This window comes from Eublepharis macularius, chromosome 2, assembly GCF_028583425.1.
Source record: "Eublepharis macularius isolate TG4126 chromosome 2, MPM_Emac_v1.0, whole genome shotgun sequence".
NCBI lineage: Eukaryota > Metazoa > Chordata > Lepidosauria > Squamata > Eublepharidae > Eublepharis > Eublepharis macularius.
In genome coordinates, this window is record NC_072791.1 from 7,350,912 (window position 1) to 7,369,187 (window position 18,276).

Consider the following 18,276-nt stretch of genomic DNA (forward strand, 5'->3'; position numbering starts at 1 on the left):
TCTGCACCAATTTGATTTTGTGTTTCTGCTACCCAGAGACCTCAGGCCTTGCAAAGCCCTGTAGGGAGCACACTCCATTTCCACAGCATGTGGGCTAGGCTGGTAGCATCACCTCGCCCAAAGCAGGCCGTAGAAAGCTCTCTTTTGGAGGGGCGGGGAGATACTGCCATAGAGGTGATCTGCCAAGGCAATCATCACAACAGTTTGAAATTCTTTGCGTTGCGGTTGTTGACCTCAAGATCTCCCAGAATTACGACTGATCTCCAGATGACAGAGATCAGTTCCCCTGGAGAAAATGGTTCAGGTGGCAGCCATGTTGGTCTGCAGTAGTAAAGCAGGATTTGAGTCCAGTGACAGATTAGAGACTAACAAGATTTTCATGGTGTAAGGGGTGAGCTAGATCTTGTCAGATCTCAGAAGCTAAGCAGGGTCAGCCTTGCTTAGAAATTGGATGGGAGACCTCCCACATTGACCAGAGTTGCAGAGGCAGGCAATGGCAAACCCCCTCTGTTAGTCTCTTGCTGTGAAAACCGCACCGGGGGTCACCATAAGTCAGCTATAACTTAAGGGCACTCTCCCCTCCAAGCTCTGACTCTTGAAAGCTTACGCTCTGAAAATCTTACTGATCTCTAAGGTGCCACTGGACTCAAATCCTGGAGTAAACCGCTACTAGGAAGGGTGGAATCTACGTCACTACATCTTGTTGGGGACTGTCCCCTTCCTAAACTTCACCCTCCGCAGGACGCACTTCCAGATCTCCAGGAGTTCCTCAAACCAGAGTAAGTAACTTTACTTCACGTGGGGCCAAGTTTCTTTCTGTTGACATCTCCAGCTTGTTTTTATCCAGCTCGGAGCAACATGCATAGTCTTCTTTTTATCCTCACGATAATTCTGAGAGTTAGGTTAGGCTGTGGCAGGCCCCAAGGGGGTGGTGGGCTTCAAACCAGGTCCCCACCGTCTCCACCGCCACCCTAACTGCCATGCCATAACTGATGCTGTCTTTTGGGGCTTAATTCCCAACCCTAGAAATGCCTTGGCTCCGTAGGCAGTTGTCAGTTCCAAACCAAGAGAAAGCTGCTCAAGCGTTTGTAATTGCGCAAGAGGGCAGTTTCCACCCCATGGGGAATCTTTTCTCTTTGCAGTAGTTACGGGAGAAGCCCAAATGGGTGCTCCTGTTACCTTTTCTATGCAACTTGTACACAATGGAGTTTTCTCAGCATCTGCACCTGACGAAGAGAACTGTGATTCTCGAAAGCTTATGCTACAATAAAGTTGTGCCGTTTCCACACAGCTTACCTTGTTGTGGAAAATAGCGAAATCTCATGCGAAATCTCGCGAGAAAACGCTGTTATCACGCGAGAAGATGCTGTTATTGCACAAGAAGATGCGATAACAGTGTCTTCTTGCGTGATTCCGCGTGAGATTTTGCTATTTTCCACAACAAGGCAAGCTGTGTGGAAACGGCCTTAGTTAGTCTTAAAGGTGCTACTGGACTATTTTTGATTTTTCTCAGCATCTGTATCTCTCAGTATCCCTTCACCTGCCAGCTGTCCCCTTGTAACTTCAGTTGCTGGACTGAGAGCCAAGCTACAAGTGACGCCTGACACAGGTTGGACACTTGTCAGCTTCCCTCAAGTTTTGATGGGAAATGTAGGCATCCTGGTTTTACAGCTTGGCTCTCCATTACAGCTGCAAGACCAGGATGTGCCTACATTTCCCATCAAAACTTGAGGCAAGCCGAAAAGTGTCCAACCTGTCAGGCGTCGCTTGTAGCTTGGCTCTGAGGGCCAAGCGACAAGTGATGAATGACACTTGAACGGCAAGTGTATTTCTCCCTGTTCACTTGCCCGTCACTCGATCCACTTGCCGTTCAAGTGTCATTCGTCACTTGTAGCTTGGCCCTGAGTTACCTGGAGTTAGCAACAATAATTTGGGTTGTGTGTGTGTTTTTTTTGCTACTTTTTATGGCCACAACAAAAACACAAACTGGTACAGAAGAGTGCCTGTCCATTAAAACAACAAACGGCTTGAAGATCAAGGTATGTTCCCTGGGCAAGGCTGAAGACCTCAGCCTATTTGGAATGAGTGTGCACTGCCGTCTTGCAATCAAGGGCATGTTTGGGTAAAACCACCCCATGTTCTAACCGGATTTGAAGAGGAGAATCGCAACTTGGCCCAGGTAAACGTAGATGAAGTGTTTGTTCCCCTGAGTCACACAACTGCCAAAGTTTCTTGCCACAATACGGTGCCAAGTAGGATTGTATTTCTTGTCAAACTCCTTCTTTATGTGAGCAGCAATGTCCTTCTCAATGTTATATTTTTCCAGGGCCTGTGCAGCACGCTCCACAGAGTCCTGCTGCATCTCCTCAGACATATCCGCATTATTGATCACAGCCTTTCGATCACTCACGGTGGCCGTGTGCTGCTGGGCTGCTTCCGAGGATGGTGGGAAGGGATGTTGGTGGAGTGGATGGGCAGGTTGGCAACTCTGCGCTCCTCCGGCTCCCCCATCGCACAACGAACTGAGGAGACGTGTGCGCGCTCAGACGCTCACTGGAGTTAGCAACAATAATGTGTGCTCAAAATGTTTTGCATACGTCTGAGGGTGCTCATTTGGGGAACGAGTCTATTTCCGCTCTTTTATTCTCCAGGTTCAGCTTCTTGTATAGTGTTGCCAACCTCCAGGTTCATTACAATAAACAGAAGTTCCCTTAGTATCACCAGCCAGACTGACTGTGGATAACCACACCTAAGGGACTAAACTACCCACAAAATGACTTCTTAGAACTATAAATTTTTAATATATTTTTTTTGGATCATTTAAAGTGCTGAGGTGCAAAGTGCTAATAAATACTGAAATGAATACATACATATAGCAATACAATTATATACAATTTCTCAATACAAAATTCTCAATACAAAACGGCCTATGGCCGTTGCTTGATAGGAATCTATATATTATCCTTGCATTCAGCGTTTTGCATTGAGAAACTGTATATAATTGTATTGATATAGTTATGTATTTATTTCAGTATTTATTAGCACTTTGCACCTTGGCACTTTAAATTATAAAAAATATATATCAAAAATGTATAGTTCTAATAAGTCATTTTGTGGGTAGTTTAGTCCCTTAGGTGTGGTTATCCACTGTCAGTTTGGCTTAACCTCCAGATAGAGCCTTGGGATCTCCTGGAATTACAACTAATCTCCAGAGATCAGTTACCCTGGAGAAAATGGCAGCTTTGAAGGATGGACTCTACGGCATTATACCTCACTGAGGTCCCCAACCCTGCTCAAGGCTTTGCCCTCAAATGGCCAGGAATGTCCCAACCCAGAGTTGGCAATCATATCCTTGCACCGCACTAAACTATTCCTGAACCTCAGGAGAGGTTTTGGGGGACACAGAGCTCATTTCGAGGGGGAACGCACTGGAATGGTGTTCCGGCAGTTCCTTCAAGTGAGGTGGCCCCATCCACCTGTCTTTAGGGTCATTTAAGCCTTGATTGGGGCCAAAATGTCCCCAATCCAGGCCAAAACGGGGCCCAAATGGCCATTTTGGCCATTTGGGGCCCGTTTTGGCCAGGATCAGGGCCCAAACCACCAGGATTAGGGTGGTGCCTGGCGGGGAACCCCTCCGCTGTCCAGCACCAACCCAATCTGGGCGTTTTTGGGCCTGATCCAGGCCAAAATGTGCTCAAAATGGCCATTTTGAGCCATTTTGGGTCTGTTTTGGCCTGGATTGGGGCCAAAAGGGCTCTGATCGGGCCACTGCCAGGTGAGGGAACACTCCCCATCTGGCAGCAACCAAATCCCGGCCATTTTGGCCTGATCAAGGGGTGTGGCATATGCTAATGAGCTCCTGCAGCTCTTTTTCTACTAAATGACCCCTGGGGAACACTATTGTGCTGCCCAAACAGCAAGGCTTATCATGGCTGTTCAATGCTTTAATAAGAAACACTACATGGACTAAACTCAGGCTGGGGAAATCACTCAACGAAATATTTTCTCTTATTGCAGCTTGTCTTTTGTCCCATGTCATTTGAATAATAATTGGGCTATAGCCCGAAAGAAATGTGTATATTGCTGCAGATCGGTTGCCAAGCTGCTTAAAGTCAATACGCTGGCATTGACCATTCTGCCTTAAAATGCACTGCTTAAAAACCTGTTGCATTCCAGCAAGCATGAGATATTGCAGCAGGAGGGAAGACCAGGCGGGTAAGTAGAACTCCCCAATGCGTCTTCGAATCCAACCTTCTCTCTCAATTATCCTTATGGTAGAATGTGGAAATTGCCCTCAAGTCATAGCTGACTTATGGCGACCCCTGGTGGGGTTTTCCTGGCAAGAGACTAACAGAAATGGTTTGCCATTGCCTGCCTCATCAGCCCTGGACTGCACCCAGGCTTTATCAAGCTAACTACAACGTGCATTATAGATTGCTTCGTGAAATTCTCGTTTACAATACCCCTCCTTCCTTGTGCCTGGATTATAAGGACCTCTTTCTTTTTCCACTCTTTGTATCTGAGGAACGGAGCTCTACTCTGGAAAGCCTCACACCCTGGAAATCTAGTTGGTCTTTAAGGTGCTGGTGGTTGAGGAGAGTGCCTTCAAGTCACAGCTGACTTATGGTTACTCCTGGTGGGGTTTTCATGGCAAGAGACTAACAGAGGTGGGTTGCCCTTGCCTGCCTCTTCAACCCTGGTCTTCATTGGAGGTCTCCCATCCAATTACTAACCAAGGCCAACCCTGCTTAGCTTCTGAGATCTGATGAGATCAGGCTCACCTGGGCTATCCAGGTCAGGGTAACCTTTTGAAATAAGAATGAATTATTCTGCTTTGTTTGTAGACTCTGATTTTGGGATCTCCCGTTTTATGTTCAAACAGCAAAGGTTATGGAACCTCCGCGGGTAGGATATCGACCGGATTTTGTAGCAGAGGTTTAACAACACGTATCGCAATTCACTGGCAAAAGGTTGAGTTGTAACATTTCTGCTTTGAACTAGCACAGAGGTGGCCAGTTTTTCAAATCCTGAGCTTTTGCGCCTGCAGCTGTTGTGCAGAAGAGGACATTTCAGATAACACAACACGTTGCATCACAGTGCTGAAAGGCAACACACCTGTCCCCAGGCACGCCCTGATGTTCAAAGACTGGCTAGCCCTGATCTAGCAGCTCAGATCTGGCAAAACTTGCAAAGGAGTAGAGCCCGGTTACAAAGAGTTTGGCTTTGGTCTTGCAAGAGCAGCTCTTTACCAGCATCGCCAAGAAAAAGGGTTCAGTGAGGGCAAAACTAGCCGGTAAATGAACGAATGAATGAACGAATGAACGAATGAAAGCTAAGAGGGGACGTCCTTGGGTTTAGGGACAAGCTGTTGTCAAGAGAAAATCTCTTAATTCCTCTCTGCTCAATTTCCCCCTGAAATCCAGCTATCCCTTTCCCCCTCTGTTTTTAGAAATTTGAGGTTCGTATGCAATCTTTGATCCAGAGGAGTTAGCCGTGTTAGTCTGTAGTAGCAAAATCAAAAAGAGTCCAGTAGCACCTTTAAGACTAACGAACTTTATTGTAGCATAAGCTTTCGAGAACCACAGCTCTCTTCCTCAGATATATCTGATGAAGAGAACTAAGGTTCTCGAAAGCTTATGCTACAATAAAATTGGTTAGTCTTAAAGGTGCTACTGTATGCAATCTTTGTAGTTTATTATTATTGTCAAAGACCAGCAGAGAATGCCCAAAAGGTGTTCCTTTGGGTAGAACATATGCAATTACAAAACATAAAACATAGTTTATTCATAAATTACAATATAAAATCCTCGGTAATGAATATTTAAAAATCAATTGCTTTACATACTATTTGCTTGCGAATTTTACAAGCTGCTATGAAGAAACTAGTACAGGGAGCAGAAATTACTGGGTTAGTGCCTAGAAGAAATTTACTAGTAAGTTCCGTATCAGAACAACCCAATTTCTAATCGGTTCCATTTTGATCAAACAAATCTGAACAGAGGTGGGGCAGGAAGGGAGGTTGCGCTATAATTCCAGATTTCACTCGGTAGATGCTCAGAGGCAGACAGCGTCTTCCCAAACCTTCCTGTCCTCCTCTTACAGCACCCCCTGTTGTGTGTTACATCAAACTGCTGCAAGGGGCTGAAGTTACAATGGGGTGCATGGATTTCTCTACAAAGAGAAACGAAAGAGAAATCCCTCTTTCAAAAGAGGAAAAAAAGAAAAAGAAGAATCAATGGCTATATCTAAAAAAAATGAATTTCAGAAAAAGAAATTCTCCTCCCCGTAATGTTAGCTGAAGCCACGTGGCATTATCTCTCCTGAAGCCAAGGTCTACGCCAGGGGAATGCGGTACAATCAAATTTCTTTGCCTTCTTTCCTTAAAATCTTCTCTTTCCTGCACTGAAAGTAATGATTTCCTTTCCTCTAGGACTGGAGTTTGGCAAGGGGGCTAGAAATATCTGGATCTTCCTTGAGGGCAGTTGGGAACTTTGCACATTCCAGAAACTGGCAGAAAAACTATTAGCTGGGCCACATGACCCTGTCGCTAAGAGAATTTATTGGGCCACTTCAAGAGTCTGGCCATGAAGGAGTTAATGACATGTTGCATGTTAACTCTTTCTCTGCCGCTATGTCTCCACTCCAGCACACACCCCATGTGGCTCTCTCCTTTCCAAAAGGTAGGGTTGCCTGGAGAAAAAGATGACTTATCCCTTTAAAATAACAAAGAGTCCAGTAGCACCTTTAAGACCAACCAACTTTATTGTAGCATACGCTTTCGAGAACCACAGCTTTCTTCGTCAGATGCAACTGATGCAAGAGAGCTGTGCTTCTCGAAAGCTTATGCTACAATAAAGTTGGATTGTCTTAAAGGTGCTACTGGAGTCTTTACTATTTTGCTACTGCAGACTAACACGGATAACTCCTCTGGATCTATCCCTTTAAAAGAGGTTTGGTGAGATGTTATTCGTCCAGTGATATTCTTTACTTCCATACAGTGAAATGCTTTGGCTGACTATTTATGCACATTAAGCTCCAGTTTTTTTCCTCCAGGCCAGTTAGCTGGCAGTCCCACCACTATGCAGTTTTAGTCCTGTGTTTTGAGGCAATAAAAGAAATCATAAAACACCTCAAACAGTAGCAAAAGTGGAAACTACTGTACTGTTCCCAATAATGACTTCTCTGTCTGTGAGCTTTATCTATATCCGTCCACTGCAAGCACGGATTCTCTGTTGCTGCATCTAATATATGTATATACATCTATTCCAGAATTTTTTTGCGTTCAGATTTTTTTCATTCCATTCATTAGCAGCCTGACAAACAGTGGAAAATTCCTAAAAATCCTGCTTTCTTCTTAGGTGAATAATATTTTGTAATGGAATTTTTTGAAAAAAGATCAACAAAACTACAGCAATGTATTGTCGAAGGCTTTCACGGCCGGAGAACGATGGTTGTTGGGGGTTTTCCGGGCTGTATTGCCGTGGTCTTGGCATTGTAGTTCCTGACGTTTCGCCAGCAGCTGTGGCTGGCATCTTCAGAGGTGTAGCACCAAAAGATAGAGATCTCTCAGCACTTGGTACCATCCCACAAAGAATGCGCAAATCTCAAGATTGGCTGGAAAACCATGAGATTTAACAGAAGTTTATTTATTTAAAACACTTTTACTTGATGGGAAGTAACAAGGACCGCCCCCCCCCAAGACTTTTGTTTCAGATTATTTATTTATTTATTACATTACATTTCTAGACCGCCCTCCCCGTCAGACGGGCTCAGGGCAGTGTAACAACATACAATTTATAACATACAGTTTAAAACAATAAATACATTATAAACAAATATTTAAAACATTATTCCATGTGCGATAACATTTCTCAACATTAATGAATTAATTAATATTATTTCTCAACTATTTCAAGAACACCAAACACACTATTTCATTAATGGGGTCTGGTGGAAGTTCTTAATAAAAGCCTCTCAGGAGCCAATAATCAATTGCCAGGTTCTGAAATTTCTCCTCTATCTACATGCAGTCGGCTCTTCAATACTAGGAAAAGAGTAGCGAATGAGAACGTAAACTTACAGTGCAATCCTATGGAGAGTTACCCGAGTCTAATCCCATTGACTTCAACAGGCTTAGACTGGAGTAACTGTCCATAGGATTGCGCTGCTAAAGACTTAAAAACGTAAAATAAAGTAGCACAGATCAGGTGAGGGCGAAACTAATGGATGCTTGTCAATTGCAAATATTTAACAGCCCTATGTGTTTGAAATCATTATATGATTATTGATTATCTGATCAGGTGGGTGGGAGGGAGTGATTACTGACTATCTGTAGAATAGATCCAGAGAAGTTAGCCGTATTAGTCTGTAGTTGCAAAATAGTAAAGAGTCCAGTAGCACCTTTAAGACTAACCAACTTATTTGTAGTGTAAGCTTTCAAGAACCACAACTCTCTTCATCAGATGCATTGTCAGAGAGCTGTGGTTCTTGAAAGCTTATGCTACAGATGCATCTGACGAAGAGAGCTGTGCTTCTCGAAAGCTTATGCTACAGATACATCTGACAAAGAGAGCTGTGGTTCTTGAAAGCTTATGCTACAGATGCATCAGATGAAGAGAGCTGTGGTCCTCGAAAGCTTATACTACAATAGAGTTGGTTAGTCTTAAAGGTGCTACTGGACTCTTTACTATCTGTAGAATTCTTCCTGTCTGTAGGGTCCAAGGATCCTACAAAGAGTCAGAAAGGATTCTATAATCTGCTAAGTACTGGCTGCAATTGCTACTTCTAAAAATCCAATTCGCTAAATTATTTAATAACAATATTCGATTTATATACTACCCTTCAGGACAATTCAATGGCCTCTCAGAGCGGTTCACAAAGTATGTCATTATTATTCCCACAACAACAAACACCCTATGAGGTGGGTGGGGCTGAGAGAGCCCTGAGAGAGCTGTGACTGACCCAAGGTCACCCAGCTGGCATCAAGCAGAGGAGTGGGGAATCAAACCCAGCTCTCCAGATTAGAGTCCCGCACTCTTAACCACTACACCAAACTGCCCCCCTTATGTGCCACATCACCATAAAGCCGTTTAATCGAAGAAGCAAGAGCAGCCATGTACAAAGAAAAGTTACAGCACCATCCTAAGAAAAGTTGCACTTCTAAGTCCATTGAAGTCACCATAAAAGCTTGTGAGAACAGAATGGGTCTTACCTGGCATCTAAAACTTAATAAATAATATCTTGATTCGGGTTGCCAATCAGTTTGGAGGAGAAAAAATATGCCTGATCCCTTCAAAAGAGGCTTAATAGAGACTTAATTAACCTGGTAATGTTATTTACTTCTGCGCCTTGAAAAGTTTTAGCTGTCCGTTTTCATACATTACACCTCTATTAAGGGGATAGGACATTCTTTCCTCCAGGTGTGTTGGTAACCCTAGTCTTGACAGGGAGGAGATTGAACAAGCAAGGCACCACCACAAATAAGACTCTGATCTTTGTGACCACTTCAGCAAACATAGTCACACTTAAAACAATTTAAGTATACAGTCCTCCACACACACCCCTCTAAATGGGTTGCTATTCTTCTCTGTTGCGTTCAATGCAGACACAATGCAATATTCAAAAGGATAATAAAATGCAATCACAAAAATATTAAAACATTTTAATAACAACAATGACAACTGTGCTTATCTCTCTCTCTTCTGGAGAGATTAGTGCCCCACACAGCGTGGTAAACAGAGTCAGTGTTGTTATTATTTTCACAATACAGCTGGGGAGCTGGGGCTGAGAGGAGTGGCTTACCCTGAGGTCCTCGGAGGAAGGAGTAGGATTCAAACCAGCAGAGTGCTGATACACAGCCCAACCACATAACTACGATGCTGCAGCAGCATACTCCTGGAAAGTCAGTGTTATTATTATCCCCACAATACAGCTGGGGCTGAGAGCAGTGGCTTACCCAAGACCACCTGCAGAGCTCATGGCAGAGGTGGGATTCGAACCAGCAGTGTGCTGATTCGCAGCCCAACCACTTAACCACTATGCTACAGCATATTCCTGGAAAGGCAGCGTTATTATCCCCCAATACAGTTTCATAGTCTGACCACTTCGGAAGGGCATGATCCTAAGAAAACCTGTTCTGGATCACTTAAAAGCATATGGAAAATGTGAATTTAACCTTTAGCCAACATTAAAGCTTTTTGAAGTTCCAGAACTCTTTATGGGAGTTTTAAAAAGTGCTCAAATCTTGCCCCGGTAGAATCAACTGGATTTCAAAGAGCATCCCACTTTTTGTGTGCATATTTTACCTTCCAAGCTTTCTTTTCTTTTTAAGCTGCTTTGACGGATGGATAGAAGGGTGGGGTAAAACATCCCAAATAAATACATAAATTCAGGGGTCATTTCGTAGAAAAAGAGCTGGAGGAACTCATTAGCATAACTCATTAGCATATGCCACACCTCTTGCCGTAAACGGAAGTGTGTCATTAGCATAACTGATTTGCATATGCAACACCCCCTGACATCACATATTCTGGCTGTTTTGGACCCAATCCTGGCCATTCAGGGCCGAAATTGGGCCCAAAATGGCAAAAAGGGGCTGAAAATGGCTGAAAAGGGGCCCAAAATGGTCAGGATCAGGCCGCTGATGAGCAGGAGAGTGATCCACCAGCCGTCAGAGGCCCAATCCGGGCCGTTTCGGCCCCAATCCAGGCCGAAACCGGCCCAAATTGGCCAAGAGTCAGGTGGGCAGGGCCACCTGACATGTGACCTCTTTGGGGAACTGCCGGAACTGCGTTCCTGTGCGTTCCCCCTCGAAATGAGCCCTGCATAAATTAAACAAGGAAGAGGCACCTTAAGGAGGGCAATAGTTGAGAAACTTCTCTGCAAATCAGGATGCCCCTGGTTCGAATATCCCTGCCACATGACTTCATTGCTTGGTTCCGATCCACCCTCTCTGCCTTCAGCAATAGGGGGATGATGCCGTACTTCTGGATTTTGTGGGAAGGGCCTAGGGAAGGTGTAGGGTTGCCAACATCCAGGTGAGGCCTGGAGATCTCCTGGAATTACAGCTGCTTTGCAGATGACAGAGATGAGTTTCCCTGGAGAAAATGGCTGCTTTGGAGGGTGCTGGTGGTGGTGGAGGACAGTGCCCCCAAGTCATAGCTGACTTATGACGACCCCTGGTGGTGTTTTCCTGGTAAGAGGCTAACAGAATCCCCTTTTTCGCTATGGAAGCTCTTGGACCAGTCGCACAATCTCAGTTTAACCTGACTTGTAAGGAAAGCAGTTTTGAATAATAATAACAACAACAACAACATTGGATTTATATACCGCCCTTCAGGACAACTTAATGCCCACTCAGAGCGGTTTACAAAGTATGTTATTATTATTATCCGCACAACAAAACACCCTGTGAGGTGGGTGGAGCTGAGAGAGCTCCGAGAGAGCTGTGACTGACCCAAGGTCACCCAGCTGGCTTCAAGTGGAGGAGTGGGGAATCAAACCTGGCTCTCCAGATTAGAGTCCTGCCTGCTCTTAACCACTACACCAAACTGGCTCTCAGCTGCTTTGCAGATGACAGAGATGAGTTTCCCTGGAGAACTGGGCCTATGAGTCCCAATTGGGGAGAAAGGTGGGGTATAAATGAAATAAATACATAACTAAATAATTTTCATGAATTCCAGGTACAAGAATCAAAGAAAACCACTGCCTTGCCCGGATCACCCAACTTTCCGGCACCAGAGGCCTCTGGCTGGCTGGCCGTTCGGTCGATCCAACAAAACAACCCCTGCGTTCATAAAAATAAAAATGAAGATTCCAGCGCTACTGAGTTCCTGGAACTGGACCTTTAAGAAAAGAATACCCAGCCCTTCCACAAAGTCACAGATTTGGCAGCGTTCACTCTGCCGAAAGGAAGCTGTACTTTATGGCCAAGGTTGTTTATATTTAACAGTAGCACTCCAAAAACAGCCTCATCACGGAGGCGCAATAAAATAGCAAGAAACCCGGCAGTAACCCATAAACAACAGATACGATCGCTGCGCCTTACGCAATGCCACCAATTTCTGCAGCCAGGGGAAAACTCCACACAGTCCATTGGGGTCCATAAATTCTCGGTGGCTTCCTCGGCTTTCTGTCTTTTGCATTCTCCACTTGGGGTTGAGCCAGAGGGGCGAATTAACCTGTTATGGTCTCCTACACCAGAGGTCTTCAACTCCTGTCGATTTCTTCTCATCCTCAAAGATCAACCAGACAGAGGCAGCAAGCGGGCAAAATGTACCAGCCTGCTTGTCCCGTAAACTGGCATGCAGCATCTTTGTGTTCACTGCAAAGGGACTAAGGGATCGCTAGCCTTTTTTCAATGACTGGGTGCGCCAAAAACTTCTGCGTAAAAATTAAGCCTTTTATGCAATAATTCTCATGCTGCCCTGACTTGAGTGGTCCAGGCGAGCTCAATCTCATCAGATCTAGGAAGGTAAGCAACGTTGGCCCTGGTTAATTCTCGGACGAGAGTCCACCAAGGACGTCCGGGGTCACTACGAAGAGACGAGCAATGTCAAAAACACCTCTGCTCACTTGATGGGGCTGCCTTATGTTGGCTGGGACTTGATAACACTTTACAAACACGCAGTCCTCATATGCAAAGTTGTGATCTTTGCCTTGATGGGCAAAGATGATGAATATGATGGGGAGACCAGAGTTCAAATCCCTTGCTAGGCGACCTTGGGTCTTTTGCTCGCTCTCAACCTAATCTACCTTGGAGGGCTCTTGTTAAGGATCAAAGGAGAGTGTACCCCGAGGTCCTCGGAAGAAGGGTGAGATAAAAATTAAATAAACAAAAGCCAACATTCCATCATATTATAAGGTGACCAAAAACAGAACTGAGGGTGGTCTACCCAGATAAAATGGTCGGCCAATGCAGACTTCAGCCAGCTTGCAGTTTGTGTTACAAGCAACAAGTATTATAACAACAACAACAGTGCGCTTATATGCCACCCTTCTGGACAGATTAGTGCCCATCCATAGTGTTGTTATTATCTCCACAACAGAGCTGGGGAGCTGGGGCTGAGAGGAGCGACTTATTAAAGGCCACCTGCTGAGCTCATGGCAGGAGTGGGAGTCGAACCAGCAGAGTACTGGTTCACAACCCAACCACTTAACCACTATGCTACAGCAGCTCAGTTTAGGGAAGCACCAGAGACCAGGGTGAGGAATAGCTACCGCTGCTGACCAAAGTTTTGGGCTCAAAGGGAGAGGACTAAGAAGTGGTCAAGGAAGGGGACCACTGAGGGCACCTTGCTAGGGTGGCCAACTCTGGGTTGGAAAATTCCTGGAGGCTTGGGGGGTGGAGCCTGGGGAGGGGAGGGGCCTCAGTGGGGTATGATGTCATAGATTCCACCCTCCAAAGCGCCCTGTCCTGGATAGCCCAGGTGAGCCTGAGCTTGCCAGATCTCAGAAGCTATGCAAGGTCAGCCTTGGTTAGTAATTGGACAGGAGATCTCCAATGAAGACGAGGGTGGCAGAGGCAGGGGTCTCCCAGATCCTAGCCTGATCATCTAACCACTACACCTCACTGGCTTGTTGCATAGTCTTGGGCATAGATCAATAGTGCATGGTACTGCCTCTGCGCTGCTGAGTTTACAGCATGGCCCACCAGCCCCTGACCAGGACCCACCATATTGGGCTTCTTTTGTTCTTCTGTTAGGTGCAAAGCCAGGTTGGGCAGAGATTTCCCAAATAACAAAAAGTCATAACAAAAGTCATGTGTTACAGTAGAATTCCTAGCTTCTATGTTGATCCCTACACTCTGCATACAAACCCCATCTAGGTCTCCCAGGTACTAGTGTACATCCATTTAGTGATGCTCTAGGAAATTCCCCAAGTCTCTATGGTAGACCACAGAGACTAGGGGAGGCAGCCTAGAGCATTTCCCAGAAGTGGCATAACATCCTTCCCAAACGCCATCCTCCCCCAGAATGTGCTGGAATTTGCCAAGGCAGTCTTGAGATCCCTAAAGCTGCCTCCAGGAGAACTCATCTGCAGTTGGGAGATTAGTCGTTGTGGTTCTCTGGGTTCCTGTCTCTACGCACGTTCTCGCCCTTTGCAGCCAAACCCTGCCCATTTCCACTCCAATTGTCCATCACAATGGCAGCAGGAGAAAAGTAAAATTTAAAATAGCCTGCAACATCTCTTACAGCATCATGTTAAAAATCCGGCAATGACGTCAAGCGGCTCAAGGAATTGCTACAGATTTTACCAGAGTGTTTCCATCAATTCCTAGAGCTACCCATATCACTTTGTTTTTTAAACCAGAAGTGATGCATTACCTGGGCTGGCATTGTGGCCCCCCATATCCCTGCTGACAGCCCTCTTGCCCTCAAAACTGTCTCTGATTGGTGATAGCCACATGGAAAGGGGTGGGCCCTGGTAGCTTCTCTTCAAGAATGACACGGCCCTTACAGGTGTGTGTTTTTGAGCCAAAGAGCAGCAGGGAACTTTCTGGGGTGCCACTGATCGAGGCAAGCACCTCATGCTCAAGCACATAATAAAAACTGTTCTTGGATTGCACCACCTCCGGCTGCAGGTGTGGGAATGGCATCTTTGAATCCTCCCTCAACCCTGAAGGGGAAGAGGTATAGCTGGAGGGCAGAGCACCTGTTTCGCCTGAAGAGGTTTCCCACTACAAACCCGGCCCTCTTGCCTCTCAAGGACCTCTGGAAACATGTGCCAAGCCTTGGAAGGCTGCTGTCAATTGGAGCAGGTAACACTGGGACAGACGGGCCAGCACTCTGACTTGAGCTAAGCCAGTGAGCTTTGTGGTTAGAGTTTCAGACTGGGCTCTGGGACACACAGGTTTGAATTCCAACTCCACGGGAGATTGCTGTGTGACCTTGGGCCAGTCAAGCACTCTCCACCTATCCTACCTCGCAGGGTTGTTGTGAGGAAAAGCAATGTAAGTCACTTTGTGTTAGGAATTCCATTTACCCGGTGGGGGGCAGGCGATCCCCCGAATTCACCTTCCGTTCCCCACCAGCAGGGGAGGACAGCATGGGAATGGGCCTCAGGGGTGCGCTTCTGGGGTGGCACAACGATGTCACACCTGGGAGTGATGTCATCGCGCCACCCTGAGAGCGCTCCTACGTTTTGTAGCAGGCCAATTTTGGCCCCAAACAGGTTTGAGGCCTGTTTGGGGCCAAAATCAGGCCTCTGCGAAGTGCATGTGTGCCCCTGCACCTGTGAGATGATGTCACTTCCAGGAAGTGACATCATCACATAGGAGCAAGGAGCATCATGGGGCCAGCAATACGTTAAGTGCCAGTTCCCCCACCTCCCACCAGGAGGCTAAGGGGCCCTGGTAACCCCACTTTGTGTCTCTTTTGAGGAGAAAAGTGGGGAGTAAACAAAGTGAATAAAATATCCTCACATGTGCAAAAGAAGTTCCCAATGCGCAGACAGCTGATATGTCAGGAAAAGCTCAGCTCGGAGCCTTCTCTAACATGTAGGCTGCAGTCCTGCAACCACAGGGAATGAAGAATTGAGAAAACCAGGCGTAGGGTTGAGCCGTGTGTTTTCTGTGTGACTTTTTAAAGGAAACACGGAAGAGCGATGAATCATCTTCTCTGCCTCTATTCTGCCCTGGCCGTCCAGGAAATTTTAGCAAGTGGACTGCTGTTTGGGAGCCAATGACAAAACCAGTTTGGGCTGAAACGCATTGTCCAGACAGGCCCTCGGTGGGCTGAGTTCCAAACGGAAAATAAAAATGTGAGATAAAAGCGTTGGTGACGGAGGTCGACTTCAGTCCTTTCCCAGGAGGCTGTGGGCATGGAAGGTCTCTATCATTGACTGACGAGCCCTTATCGTGCTTCTAATCCACCTTCGGTTGCACCAAGAAAGACAAGCTAAAAAGGAAAATAAATAAAACCAGATTTTTATCCCACCTTTCTTCTCAGGGGGCACTCAAGTTAGCATATGTTGTTCCCTCCTCACTCTGTCTTAACAAGAACTCTGTAAGGTAAATGAGGAGGGAATAAGATTGGTCATGGTCGCCAACCTCCAGGTGGGGCCTGGAGACCTCCCCACATTACACCTGTTTTCTAGACGATAGAAATCAGTTCCACTGAAGAAAATGGCTGCTTTGGAGGGTAGACTCTATGGCGTTATGCCCCGAAGAGGGGTCCTTCCCCTCCCACAAATCCCACCTTTCCCAAGCTCCATCCCCAAACCTCTCAGAATTTCCCAACCCAGACTGGGCGACCCTAAACCCTATGCAGGACCCAAGCTTTCTTAGGAGCCAATAACTGATGTTTCCCTCAAAGCAAGTTTGCTGACTTTCGAGGCCTTTGAGGACTTTGGGACTCACTTTTTGTTTTGCAGGCAAAAATGTTGCTTCCCAGCCAAAATTACTTCATAGGAAAAAATAAATAAATGCTTTGATAATTAATGCCTGCTTTGGGAGTGAATCGCAAAGGTTTGCACATTGCAGAATGGGGAGTGACGCTGGAGCTTCTCTGGTGAAATCAGCAGCTCCTAGTTTGGGCTCTTCGCTGAGAAGCCGCCGCAATCCATTTTTGCCAAATGTTTCCTCAGAGTGAGGAGAGTTTGAGACAGCGCTCCTTTCTTTAAGACGTTGGCACTTTGAGGTCACTGTCATTTATCCCAGGGCTTTTTTTCTGGGAAAAAAGGTGGTGGAACTCAGTGGGTTGCCAGCACAGAGGGCAACTCCTGGTGGGAGGTGGTGCCCCTGGTACTGCGTGTGCATGCTCAAAGTGCATGCACGCTTCTGGGACCATGCAATGACGTCGCTTTGGGTCAGCTGGAACAAGGGGAGGAGTTTTTAAACATTTAAATCACCCTCAGCGAAAATGGTCACATGGTTGGTGGCCCCGCCCCCTGATCTCCAGACAGAGGGGAATTTAGATTGCCCTCCGCGCTGCAGCAGCGCGGAGGGCAATCTCAACTCCCCTCTGTCTGGAGATCAGGGGGCGGGGCCACCAGCCATGTGACCGTTTTCAAGAGGTGCCGGAACTCCGTTCCACTGCGTTCCGGCTGAAAAAAAGCCCTGCCAATGATAATTGCTTTGGGGGTGGTGGGGGTGGAAAAGCTCCTGCATGTCAAGGTCGCAGTTTACAAGCAATTGGGCAGTAGCCAGTCATGGACGGGAAGGTGAGGGTGAATTTCTGATCAGCCTATTTGTTATGGTGGTGGTAGAAAGTGCCGTCGAGTCGTAGTGGACTTATGGTGACCCCTGCTGGGGTTTTCAAGGCGAGAGACGAACAGAGGTAGGTTTGCCACTGCCTGCCACTGCCAATCTGGTCTTCCTTTCTAACTTCTAAACAAGGCGGGCCCTGCTTAGCTTCTGAGATGTGACAAGATCGGGCTTGCCTGGGCTATCCGGGACAGGGCCTGTTTGTCACAGAGATGGAGAAAAGGACAATTAAAATGATAGAGGGCTCAGATAAGAGTTGCTGACTTCCAGTCTGGGCCTGGGGATCTCCTGGAATTACAACTGATCTCGAGACATCAATTTGGCTGCAGAAAATGGCTGCTTTGAAGGATAGACTTTAGGGCATTATTCGCCACCGAGGATCCTAAATAGAGCCGTTAGCTCCGATTAAGGAAATACTTGGTGATTTTGAGGGTAGAGGGTTTGGGGAGGGAATGTAGGTCAGCAGGTTATAATCCCTATCCCATTGAGTTCCCTGCCCAAATCTCCAGCCACCACCTGGAAGTTGGCAACCCTACCCCAAACCTTGCCCTCCCCAAATCCCCAGGCGTTCCCTAAGACAGTCGGTTATTCTATGTTCACAGCACCTTGCGTGTGAGATAAGGCTCCTGTGTTTGGGTTTCTGAGTTGAGTACAGCTATAGAAAGTTGTGATGAGAATTTATAAAATAATGTACGTGGAGTACTTTTTCTTCCGCTCCCATAAGAATAGAAATTGGGGACTGGGGCGGGAGGAAGCAGAGATGAGCAGTAGATTCAGAATTGATAAAGGATTTACTTCGTTGCTTTGTAAGTAATTCAAGCGTGGAATTCCCTGTGAGAAGATGTAGGAACAGGGGTCATTTCATAGAAAAAGAGCTGGAGGAACTCATTAGCATAACCAATTAGCATACGCCATACCCCTTGCCATCACCGGAAGTATGTCATTGGCATAACTGATTTGCATATGCCACACCCCCTGACATCACCTGTTCTGGCTGTTTTAGACCCAATCCTGGCCCTTTAGGGCTGAAATTGGGCCCAAAATGGCAAAAAGGGACTGAAAATGGCCGAAAA

At 46.3% G+C, this 18,276-nt stretch overlaps 1 protein-coding gene across 1 annotated transcript in view; it reads right to left on the reverse strand.

The window, feature by feature from the left end:
- Window positions 1-2,140: 2,140 nt before the first annotated feature.
- The window catches only part of LOC129324583 (dynein light chain 1, cytoplasmic-like), a 146,670-nt gene continuing 130,534 nt past the window's right edge, over window positions 2,141-18,276 (reverse strand). Inside the window, exon 2 of the mRNA XM_054971909.1 lies at window positions 2,141-2,522. Coding sequence (XP_054827884.1) covers window positions 2,141-2,522 — 382 coding nt within the window. The remainder of the gene's footprint in view (window positions 2,523-18,276) is intronic.